Genomic DNA, 11,582 nt, shown 5'->3' with positions numbered 1-11,582 from the left:
TTGCTAGGATTTTTATCTGTTAAAACTGTGCCTGTCAGGCTTTATGACCTGAATATATTCTCTCAAGCTCACCGGGCAACTCCTCAGCCCTGCACTTCCTACTGACATCAATAAGAGCGGAGGCTTCCACTATCAAGTCTTCAAAGAATTTCCTTAGATCGCTCGTCACGGCTGGTTGAGGAAGCTCTCTCATGCGCCACCCTTCCTCCCTTTAGTGGAAGCACACTTTTTTTCCATAACAAATTTGATTAAAAAAATATCTGAAGGTAAGAAGACTAGCTCTACTTTGGGATACTTAGGGAAATTAAGTCTTTAACAAAATGTAATCCAGCATTTTAATCTTTGCCTGGTGGCTCTTTATTCAACTGCAAAATGTGTTCATTTATTTAATTGTGTCATTTGTCAACACAGCACATAATTATTACCACTATATAATGGATTGGAAATACATACCATAGTTGCCTGTGTAATCAGATATGCTCTTATATTACTTATTTCTAACCACTTTATAGATGGAAAAACAACCTTGCAGGCATAACTCCATGTCCTACTTCCTGAAAATTAAGCAGAAAGGAAATGCACAGCTAAAACAACTGTAGACTGCAGGGCTGGTAACATCTGCCTTGAGTTACCCCCTCTGCTATTCCTATAACCTAACTCATTTCCCTGTCCTTTGATATTACATTTCAAACAAAATCTTGAGCAGGCCTCATCAAAATAATCCTCTGGGCATTTGATTTCCATTCCCTCTGTCTTGCAAGTACAAATGATTTCATTTTTACATGTACAGGGACACTGAAAAACCCTGAACAGGCACTAGAAGATGTAGTATGAAATGGAATATTTAATGAAAGGCAGCAGCAAAGCTTTCATAGAAATCAAAAAGCTGCTGGTCTTAAAGTTCACGAAAGAATTTTTATTCATCTTATTACCCTACAGAATTGCTGTAAATTTCTTAACACCACCAAGCTTTCATCAAAATCAGACTCTGCAATGCAAGCAAAATAATTCTTGACAGAGGAAATGTGATATTTACATACTATTCAAAATAAGCAAAACTGAAAGATGAAGTGGATCTAAATGCCAATACTTCACTAAATTAGTAAGGGCACAATCCAGCACGGTGCTGCGTGCCTTCAGCACCTTACAGCCAAAAAGGCTGGAGACACTCGGCACCTTGTCTAGGTCCTCATTGTGCAATCTTCCTTGAAGCTTGAGGATAGCTAAAGGTGATACATTTGGCTCTATCATCAACCCAATTTCACCCTAAATTACTCCATCTGAAATTTCACCCAGCAACAGCATAGGATTTCCATGGAAAGTTTAAGGTAAATCAGCCAAGATATTGGGGTTGGGGGAAGAAGAGAAACTCACTTCTGAAACATCTTCTAAAAATCACAAAAGGCGTTGGCCTAAGAACCCAATTTATTTTAATCTGTTGGGCTTGATGAAGACTGCTGGCCTTTGAATGGATTTAGGACAGAATTAGTTAACACTGAACACATTAAGTGTGCACAGCTCTGGTGCATGTGGCTGTGATGGGGAGGAAAGAGCAGGAAGCCACAGGGTGGGCAAGACAATAGCTGGCCAACACAACAATAAAAATGTATTTGCATATATTGTCACAGCTGATTAGGCTGAATGATCTGGGGCAGGGAATGCCACCTGTGACTAGTGTGACCACTGAGATCATGCAAACATACCCATCTTTGCTTTTATTTTGACTCCAACCTTCCCTCCTTTTTTAATTTATTCGGCTTTCAACTCTACACTGGTGGCTCAAATTCTGGCAAGGTATGACAGAAAATTATTATCTGATCGCTGCTCCAATGGCCTACGTGCAATTCATCTGGTAGTTAAGCGATCACATCCAAGTATCATAACTGGCACCCTTTGCGGTAATCAAAGCAGAAGCATCAAAGACTGAATGGGCCTGGCAAAAAAACCTACTCTACGGAAGGCTGTTCTGTGACTCAGCAGGTCAATGTTGGAGACCAGTTCTGTCAATCTAGCCGCTTACCTGAGCACTGAAGTAGGTGTATTTTTGTGTGTATATACATAACATACACAATTACACACAGATGTCAACATTTAAGGTCGTATGGGAGGTAGACATACAGATACCATCGTGATGGGCGCTATGTAAGATCTTATCCAAATCTTAGTCTGATTATGTTTATACTCATCATTTAATCTTTTAATTTAAGATTTTAAAGAGAAAAGACGTTATCAATAAATTAACATGGCATATAGCAAGGCTTGCAAAACTTGTACACAAGCAACTTTTGGGTACACAAATGTTAGTTTTATTCCCTCATCAATCAAGCTAAGAGCAAGTAAGCAAATTTTGAGCACTGGCTAGTAAATTTTAAGTTTAAATACTCATTTATGGGGATTCACCATCCTAAAGGATCTTTGTCTATTTTACATTAACATTCACATTTGCAAAACATGTCTTTAAGTGTATCAGCATCTATAAGCCAAAACAGTCTCAAGTTGTTTATTAAACACTCTTCCCCCCCTCCCCCGCAGACCAGACTGAGTGTAACAATCTAAATAATTACAAGAGAAAAGAAAAGCTCTCATTACAAGTACTTGTAATTGAAATGGTCAACAGTATCTCCTAAATTGATTTGTCTTGGGTCTCAGCTGATTGCTGAAATAGCTAATGCAAATGAGGAAAATTTTGCCTCTGAACTCATGAGTGCTTCTCCCACTTACTTCAATGCAAGCCACAAAGGTGTAACAGAGGCAGAATTTGACCCTTGGGTCTTTACTCAGCTAAGCCTGGAGTAACCCTGCAGTCATTCACTGTCACGGCAAAATTGCTGTTTCAATATAGCACATCAGCTTTCCACCCCCCATCCTCCTTTTAGCCAGTCACTGGCAACAAGATGACTTCTTAGAAAACCATCTATTAGACAGTTAGATATATTTAGGGGCAATTCATGTTTATGACTCGTAATCCAGACCTCCATTTACTGCCACCAGTCTCGGGGAAGAGCTACGCAGGACAGAGAAATTTTTGTTTAATGTAAGAAGCAGCCTTATAACAAACAAGTTCCCTGTAACAAAAAGTATAGGTTGATTCAAACATTCCCATAGGGAGAAAAACAGTAACTTAGATACAATAGCACAATGTTTGATAAGTGTCAAAATATACTAGACCCTTTTCTATACAAAAATTATGTCCCCCCCCCCATTTATTCATGGTGCCTGATTTTTATACATATATGGGATGAAATTCACTCTTATGTAGAGAGTCCACACAAAGCCACTTACCCTAAACATGGAAGCTAAGTGGTGCACAAAGTCTAGTGCAAGCCATCTAGGGTGAGGAATTTCACCAGGACTGAATCAAAAACTTGTCATAACACTGGAAACAGACACTACGGTTATGCACCAATGACATGGTCTCCTTGATATTTAGGAGAAAGTGTGTTCACTTGATGGAATTACTAAAATGTAAGTAATTTAGACCAAATCCAAAAGTGAACTACATTTATTTAGTAAATTCCAAACTTAAAATATCAAAGCTTCAAAATTAATAGTCTATGAATGAGGCATAGCAGTAAAAGGGTCAAATGAAAATAATCAAACTTGATTAACAGTCCTTATGAGGTTCAGTCCGAAAATACTGTGGCAAGAGTTAAAATAATCGTTCCAAAAGAGCTCATCTTTATTTTGGTGGATCTGTGTTTATTCCATATTTCTCCTTGAGAAGTTTCAGCTGCTCTTCTTTCTTCTTTGTGTCCATCTTTTGGAATGCCTGGAACAAAATCAACAAACTACATTAGAGAAGAATATTGTTTACAATTTATCATCTCTTACTGAGTTTTTAATAAGACAAGGGTTCTCAAATCGGGGGTCGGGACCCCTCAGGGGGTGGCGAGGTTATTACATGGGGGGGGGGGGTCGCGAGCTATCATCTTCCACCCCAAAGCCCGCTTTGCATCCAGCATTTATAATGTGTTAAATATATAAAAAAAGTTTTTAATTTATAAGGGGGAGTCATGCTCAGAGGCTTGCTATTTGAAAGGGGTCACTAGTACAAAAGTTTGAGAACTACTGTAATAAGGCACATTAGTGACACTTATTAGGAGACAATACTACAATTAACACAAGTTACCATGCAATTACCATAGTCTTCAATTAAGATACGGAAAAATATCATGATTTTAGGGTAAGTGAAAGTAATTCTTGTCACTACACTGCACAGCATAATTCTTCAATACTGGACAGTGCCCTCAAGAAAATGTGGCCTAGAAATCTATGCACTTGTCATTGGACAGAGAAACAATGTCAAGAGATCAGAGATCATTTCTTCTAACCAAGATCTTGTCTCCTTTGGCAGGGACCCCAAAACTAAGCCTGTGGGAAGCAATGCTGCAATCTGCTCTTTACATCCACCTTGCTTCCCCCAGTTCAGTCCAATAAGAGTGTTCTTTGCACAAAAAAGAAGCTAAAATGAAACCCTGTTAGCTCATATAGACCACCCCCTCCAAGTTCAGCATGGTTCTCTAGAATATTTAAATCAATAGCTGCAATAAATCAAAATAATTTTCATTTTAGACTAGAATGAAAAATTGATAACTATTAAATATGTGGTATACTATTTTAGAAAAACAAGTGTACTTGCCCTGTTTGCATTGTAGTACAAGACAACAAGGTATCTGTTGCACACATTGAATCCTGACAGATGATCACAAGCATTCTTGGCATCAAAGATGTCTTCATAAACTACATATGCTGTTCCTCTAGTCTCTGGAGTGTTTCCACTGCAACATAAGATCAGTTTTAATATTAAAACAATATGAATATAAAATAATTCCATTAACAATTAGCTGTGACAGCACAGATTATGGTAACTAATATAACTTTAATAAAAACCAAGATTTCTAATGACTTTTTCTAGACTTTGGTATGGAAAGCCAGGGATGTATCACAATCTTCATTTCTTATTTTTTCTGGCTCTAATTTTGTATGACAGCAGCAACTAGTATGCATAGTATTATGTTCCAAGGTCAATTCATCTCCTCTCTAAGAATGATTATGAAAGCGTTTGCTATGCATTATGGCTGTGTCATCCTTGGAAAGCCTGAAAACTATTACATCAGTAAATTGCTTAAGAGCTCAATCTTGTATGTCAAATAAAACATTTAAAGCTGAAGTATCGTGTGTTATACCACTTCAAGATACCAAGAACCCAGATGGACTGCTACTTCAGCATATCTCACACACAGACAGAGTATGTCTACACTGCAATTAAAAACCCACAGCTAGCCCGTGTTAGCCGACTCAGGCTAGGGGACTGTTTAATTGTGGTGTAGATGTTCTAGCCCAATCCCTAATGTCTACACCACAATTAAACAGCCTCTTACCCTGAGCCTGAATTATCTGATACAGGGCAGCCACGGGTTTCTAATTGCAGCATAAACATACCCAAAGAAATCTACATTGGAACAATAGTGCCTCAACCTCAAAACCTGTGCTGATAGTAGATACCAGAGCTTAATGTTCCCTTGCTGTTATCTTATTTGTATTGAATTTAAACAAAACCAGGTCTCAGTACACAAACAATGAATCAGTTAGTGCTTTGCAGACATTTCTTCCAAGATGAAATCCTTCACTTAAAACCAAGCATAAATAAAGGAAAAACCTTCATGTTTTAATTTCAAAAGAATATTCAGCATCCTAATAACTAGCAGCTAGACCAGTTTACACTGTGATGTGTTGGACCTGATAAATTAACATTTCCTGGGACACTTAGTATTTAAGTGTTCATTGGAGATCTTACATCCATCAGTACAGGAATTTGTGTTGCTGACCAGACAGATGATACTCTTCCCTGACTGAATGATGATGAAGTTTACTCATAACTATATTCACTCTAGCTTTCCTTTGTTCGATGTAATCTCACAGTTCCTACTTATACCCTTTTTGGATATCCTAAACAACAATTCTCCTTGTCTACAAGCGTTAGAAGGGTAGGAAATTTTACTTGTCTAGCCATGCTACTCATTTAATTTTTCTACTCATTCAACTCAGTCCATTTTTGTTAATCTTTCCTGAATTTCTTTTAATATGTCAAGTTTTCTGGTATTGAGATAGCTAGAACTGTATGCTGTTGTCTAGGTATATCAACTCTATTTTCAGCATGTAGTACGAGGCCTGCCATTTATGCAGTCTGACTCTGTTGAGAACGTTATGCCTAGCTAATTTGCTGTCCAGTATTCAATGTATCTGTCTAAGTCCTGTTAACATAAGAATGGCCATAGTGGGTCAGACCAATAAACCATCTAGCCCAGTATCCTGTCTTCCAATAGTGGCTGGTGCCAGATGCTGAAGAGGGAGAGAACAGAACAGGGCAATTTATCAAGTGATACGTCCCTTGTCATCCAGTCCCAGATTCTAAAAGTCAGAGGTTTAGGCACACCCAGAGCATGGGGTTGCATCCCTGACCACCTTGGCTAACAGCCATTGATGGCAATGAGTTCCACAGGTTGACTGTGTGTTGTGTGAAGAAGTACTTCCTTATATTTGTTTTAAACCTGCTGTCGATTAATTTCATTCGGTGGCCCCTGGTTCATGTGTTATATGAACAGGTAAATTAACATTTCCTTATTCACTTTCTCCACACGATTCATGATTTTATGGACCTCTATCATATCCCCCCTAGTCATTTCTTTTCTAACCTGAACATTTCCAATCTGTTTCATTTCCCCTCATATAGAAGCTGTCCAATATCCCTAATCATTTTGGTTGGTGTTCTCTGCAGCTTTTCCGATTCTAATATTTTTTTTTTTTTTTTTTTTTTTGAGATGGGGCAACCTGCATGCAGTATTCAAGGCCTAGGTGTATAATAGATTTATATAATAGCATTATGATATTTACTGTCTTATTATCTATCCTATTTCTAATGGTTCTTAATATTATTAGCTTTTTTGGACTGCTGCTGTCACACTGAGTGGATGTTTTCAAAGAACTATCCCGATGACTCCAAGATCTCTTTCTTGAGAGGTAAATGCTAATTCAGACCCCATCATTTTGTATGTATAGTTGATATGGTTTTCAAATATGTATTACTTTGCATTTATCAACACTGAATTTCATCTGCCATTTTTTTGCCTCGTCACCCAGTTTTGTGAGATCCCTTTGTAACTCTTTGCAGTCAGTTTATATTATTTAGTCTCCATTGGAATTATCATTCCCAATTCAGTACAGTTTACACTGCATCAATGCATTTCATATATATTCTCTTCTTTAAGTGATTAGCCTGTGCTATCTTATGGAGAGAACAGACTATAATATTTATATCTTCTCCAGTTTGACTTCAACGGCAGCTCTATGATTCACCTAAAGAGAACCTTAAAGTTCCACAAAGCCAAGACTGTTAGATCAATAGTATTTACTGTAATATTGTAAATTCCCACTAGGTAGAAAGGTCTGTTTTTTCCAAAATAACTCTTTAAAATATTTAAAGTGAAAACTAGCCATGAACTTTGTTCACATTGACTTCTGTATTTGATACACTTAAACTATGAACCAAATTTGTTCAAAAGCCACTAGGAAAAATGGCAGATCATATTCAGTAATGTTTTTATTACATGTTTTTACGGAGTACTAACAAAAATGAAATGCACTACATATGAGTTCTTCACTAGATTGCTGGTTTGTCTAGGAGAGAGAAATATGATTTATTTCACCTCCCATTGCACAATCCCATATCATTTTCCCCTACCTTTCAACTTTTATCTGCTCTGAGTACACTTTACAGTGTCTAGTATGCTTACAGCTAAAGTCAAAACAGAGGAGTTTGGCATCATATTTCTGCAGAAAACAATGTCCTGCTGCTCACACTGATAGATATTTAGAACAATTTCTATAATTGTACCCAATACTTACTGCTACGTTTTTATAATTAAAAGACTTACACTCTGATTTGCCGAATAGGTCCATATTTTCCAAAAATATCATACATTTCCTCAGCTGTAATTTTGTACGGTAAGTTTCTGATATATAAAATCCGATTGACTTCAGGAGGCAGCCGAATCTAAAATAGAGACCAGTTACATTTAGAATGCTCACTTCCAGAATTAATGCATCAAATGTAAATATCTCCCAGTTACCATACACCTTCTGTCTCACAGATCTTTTTTCAGAGTAGCAGTCGTGTTAGTCTGTATTCGCAAAAAGAAAAGGAGTACTTGTGGCACCTTAGAGACTAACAAATTTATTAGAGCATAAGCTTTCGTGAGCTACAGCTCACTTATGAAGCTCCTTGAGTTGATCACTATACAGGATATTTTTCAACTCTGATCATTCGCATTGATTTTTTTTTTAATTTCATAGAATAGAATACCATGGTTGGAAGGGACCTCAGGAGGTCATCTAGTCCAACCCCCTGCTCAAAGTAGGACCAATCCCCAATTTTTGCCCCAGATCCCTAAATGGCCCCCTCAAGGATTGAGCTCACAACCCTGGGTTTATCAGGCCAATGCTCAAACCACTGAGCTATCCCTCCCCCCATAGCTATCTCATATGTACAAAATTTCCAGTCTTGACGCTCTGCCTTGGGGCTTTTGATGAGCCATTTAAAGACTCCGACAATGCACCAGAGCAATAATACCGCTCAGCTAGGTAATTATTTGGCTCTCTCAGTGGAGTGTCCCAGGACTCAGTACAGGGGTAACTGGATGAGATGCTACAGTCTGTGATAAGCAGGTCGGACTAGACCACCTAAGGGTGCCCTCTGCCCTCAAACCCCAGGACACGGCTGTGAAGTGCTTTGGCGGCACAGGATCATAGGGTGCGAAGCGTTACACGGGGGAGCCACAGACCTGGTGCCCGCAGCGGCCCCACAACGCGCCGCCGGGATCTCGGCCGGGGCCTGCTCGGAGCGCGGAACAAGCCGACCCCCAGCCCGGCTCAGCCGAGACGCCCCGCACCCGACCCCCACCGCCGCGCGAGCCCGCGGTCCCTGGGGCTGGGCAGAGGGGGCGCTTTGGGCGCGGGACAAGCCAGCGAGACGCTGCCCCGCGCGGAGGGAGCGCCTCAGCCAGGGCGCGGGGAGGGGGGCAGGCGGGGCCGGCCGCGTTTCCCGCTCGGCGGCGGCGGCGGCGCTACTCACGTTGGCTCGCTTGGCCGCTTGCATCGCCATGGTGCCGGGCGGGTTGGGGGCCTCCGCCTCGCGCCTTCTCACCCCGACAGGCAGGCCCGGATGCTATCCCGGCCTGCACCGCGGGCGGGCGCGCCGGAAGTGACGCCTCTCAACCGGATGGGTCAGGTCAGCGGCGGTCATGTGACTTTGGCCGCCAGAGTGGCGGGCGCGGTCATAAATTTGCCTCTTACGGGTGCCGCTCCCCGCAGCCCCTCTCGGCTGGTGGTGCCGTTAGAGCCTCTGCCCCCCCCCCCCCACTCCACCTCCTCCGGCCTCGACCCGCTCCCCTCACCCCCCCATGGCCCCTCCCTCACCCTTCTCCCCCCACCACACCTGACCCACCTGTGCCCCTCCCCCTCTCTCCACACTACCCCCGCCCCACTCCTGGTCCTCGTCCCTCCCCCCCCAGTCTCCCCACCAGCCTCCCTCCTCACTTCCCCTCTGCTCCTGCCTGTTGTGTTTCAATTGCATAAGACACGGTGTAAATAACTGCCCCCGCTGAAGCTTTCTGTAAGTAGGACGATCCATCAGGTCTTCCCACAGCACTGTACAGCTCAGCGCAAGGAACCGTACGTACCAGTCTGAGGCTGGAGAAGTGAGGCAGCTTACTTCAGTTCACTTCTAGCGAGCTGCCCAATATTCACCCCTTTCCATACTGGGTTAGAAGCTTTGTCCTGGCTGACGTTGTTGACATCAGGGGTGCCAAGCTCTTGTTTTGTACATCACTTCCCCCCCCCCCCCCAAGGGCTTTCCTCTCCTTGGTGCTGCTGCTGCCATTACTCCCCACAACTTTAGAGCTGGGCTAATATTGCAGCATAGATATTTGGGCTCAGGCGTGGGCTCTAAGAGCTACTCCCTTGTGAGGTTTCAGAGCCATGACTCCAGCCCAAACCCAAATGTCTACACTGCAATTTTTAGCCCTGCAGCCTGAACCCCGTGAGCCGAAAACAGCTGACCTGGGCCAGCCATAGCCGTACCATGGGTCTTTTACTGCAGTGTAGATGTAGCCTAGTTGAAACACAACAGCAACTTCATAGGAGAAGAGTGCAGACTTTTCCTAAATCATGATCATGAATACCAGTGCAATCGTTGGGTTAGCCAAACATTCTCACCATTGGTGAACTCCAGTGAGGGCTGTGGGAAGCAGCATGGGCCCAGGGATGTGCTGGCCACTGTTTCCCGCAGCCCCCATTGTCCGGGGATGGTGAACTGCGGCCAGTGGGAGCTGCAATTGGCTGAAGCTGCAGACACTGCAAGTAAACAAACCGTCCTGTCCCGCCAGCGGCTTTCCCTGATGGGCCATGTGCCAAAGGTTGCTGATCCCTGTTTTAGGGGCTCTCTGTGAGGATGTGCCCCTCATGCCTGCATGGAAGTCCATTGACTTCAAAGAACTCCATGTGAGTGAAGAAATCCACCAGTATGGAGCAGATGGCGGGATCAGGGGATCAGTGCTCAAGCTGCCAAGGTACATTGGCCTGTAAAATAATTAACAAAGGCAAAGAGCAAAACATAATTTTAAACACCTCAGTACAGGGAGCAAGAATAATTTATTTAGTATGTATAAAGTTTTATCTAACCTCAGATTTGTGATTCAGCCCTTCAGCTACCAATGTAAAGATACAGTAAAACAACAGCAGGTTGATTTGAGACAGAAAATCATTATAGGTTTAAAAACCTCTTGATTCATTTTCCTTAGCAGGGGGATTCCTCTGTGCCTTACTTGCTCTAGGAATCTCATGATTTCTCCTACTAACTGTTGCAATCCTGTGGGTGCTAGGTGATTTTCTCTCCTCATATGAGCTGTTTCTTGATTCCTCTGTTTTGGCTGTATCTGTCAAGATGGGAAGCATGCATAAACTGGTACAGAGTCAGCCTGCCTGGCAGCTTTAAGTCAGAAAAGATTCTCCATTGGTGCAATGGGAAGGGCAACAAGAGACGGGAAATCACAGATGGGTTCATCTTCTGTATTATCTACTGAATGCTAACTGTGTGCCCAGCGCTGTACAGAATATGGAGGAGAATGGATCACTGCCCCAAGGAGCCTACAATCTTAGGCCCTAATCCTGCAAACTCTTAAGCATCTGTATGACTTTACTCACACAGAGTTGTCCCATTGATTTAAAATACAAATGTTACCAATGAATGTCATTTTAACAGAACTACCCACAGGACTAACATTATGCAGATACTTAAGTGCTTGCAGGATTAGGGCCTAGGATGAGAAAACAATATACAATTGAGACACAAGAACACTGGGAAATTGATTCACCACATGTCACTGCAGGGGCTAGTTTATGATGATTAAACACTTCTCTAAATGATTAACTCTCAGCTACATTAATCAGGCACAGAAATTGTAAAGAAAGCCAACTCTGAAATAATGGGAGTCTTACAGAGATCCACCAGACACCTTCCCACAAGA

The 11,582-nt window shown here is 41.9% G+C and overlaps 1 protein-coding gene across 1 annotated transcript; it reads right to left on the bottom strand.

Moving 5' to 3' along the window:
- Positions 1-3,196: 3,196 nt before the first annotated feature.
- Positions 3,197-9,364, bottom strand: SF3B6 (splicing factor 3b subunit 6). Its single transcript, XM_038397344.2, has 4 exons — positions 9,131-9,364; positions 7,935-8,053; positions 4,640-4,778; positions 3,197-3,769 (listed from the first exon to the last, which is right to left on the bottom strand). The coding sequence occupies exons 1-4, from the start codon at positions 9,158-9,160 to the stop codon at positions 3,680-3,682; spliced, it is 378 nt and encodes a 125-aa protein (XP_038253272.1). The 5' UTR covers positions 9,161-9,364; the 3' UTR covers positions 3,197-3,679.
- Positions 9,365-11,582: the final 2,218 nt, after the last annotated feature.

The sequence above is a fragment of the Dermochelys coriacea genome, chromosome 3 (genome assembly GCF_009764565.3).
Source record: "Dermochelys coriacea isolate rDerCor1 chromosome 3, rDerCor1.pri.v4, whole genome shotgun sequence".
In the NCBI taxonomy this organism is placed as follows: domain Eukaryota; kingdom Metazoa; phylum Chordata; order Testudines; family Dermochelyidae; genus Dermochelys; species Dermochelys coriacea.
Note: the sequence above shows the minus strand (reverse complement) of the source record. Positions and strands in the feature narration are given on the sequence as shown.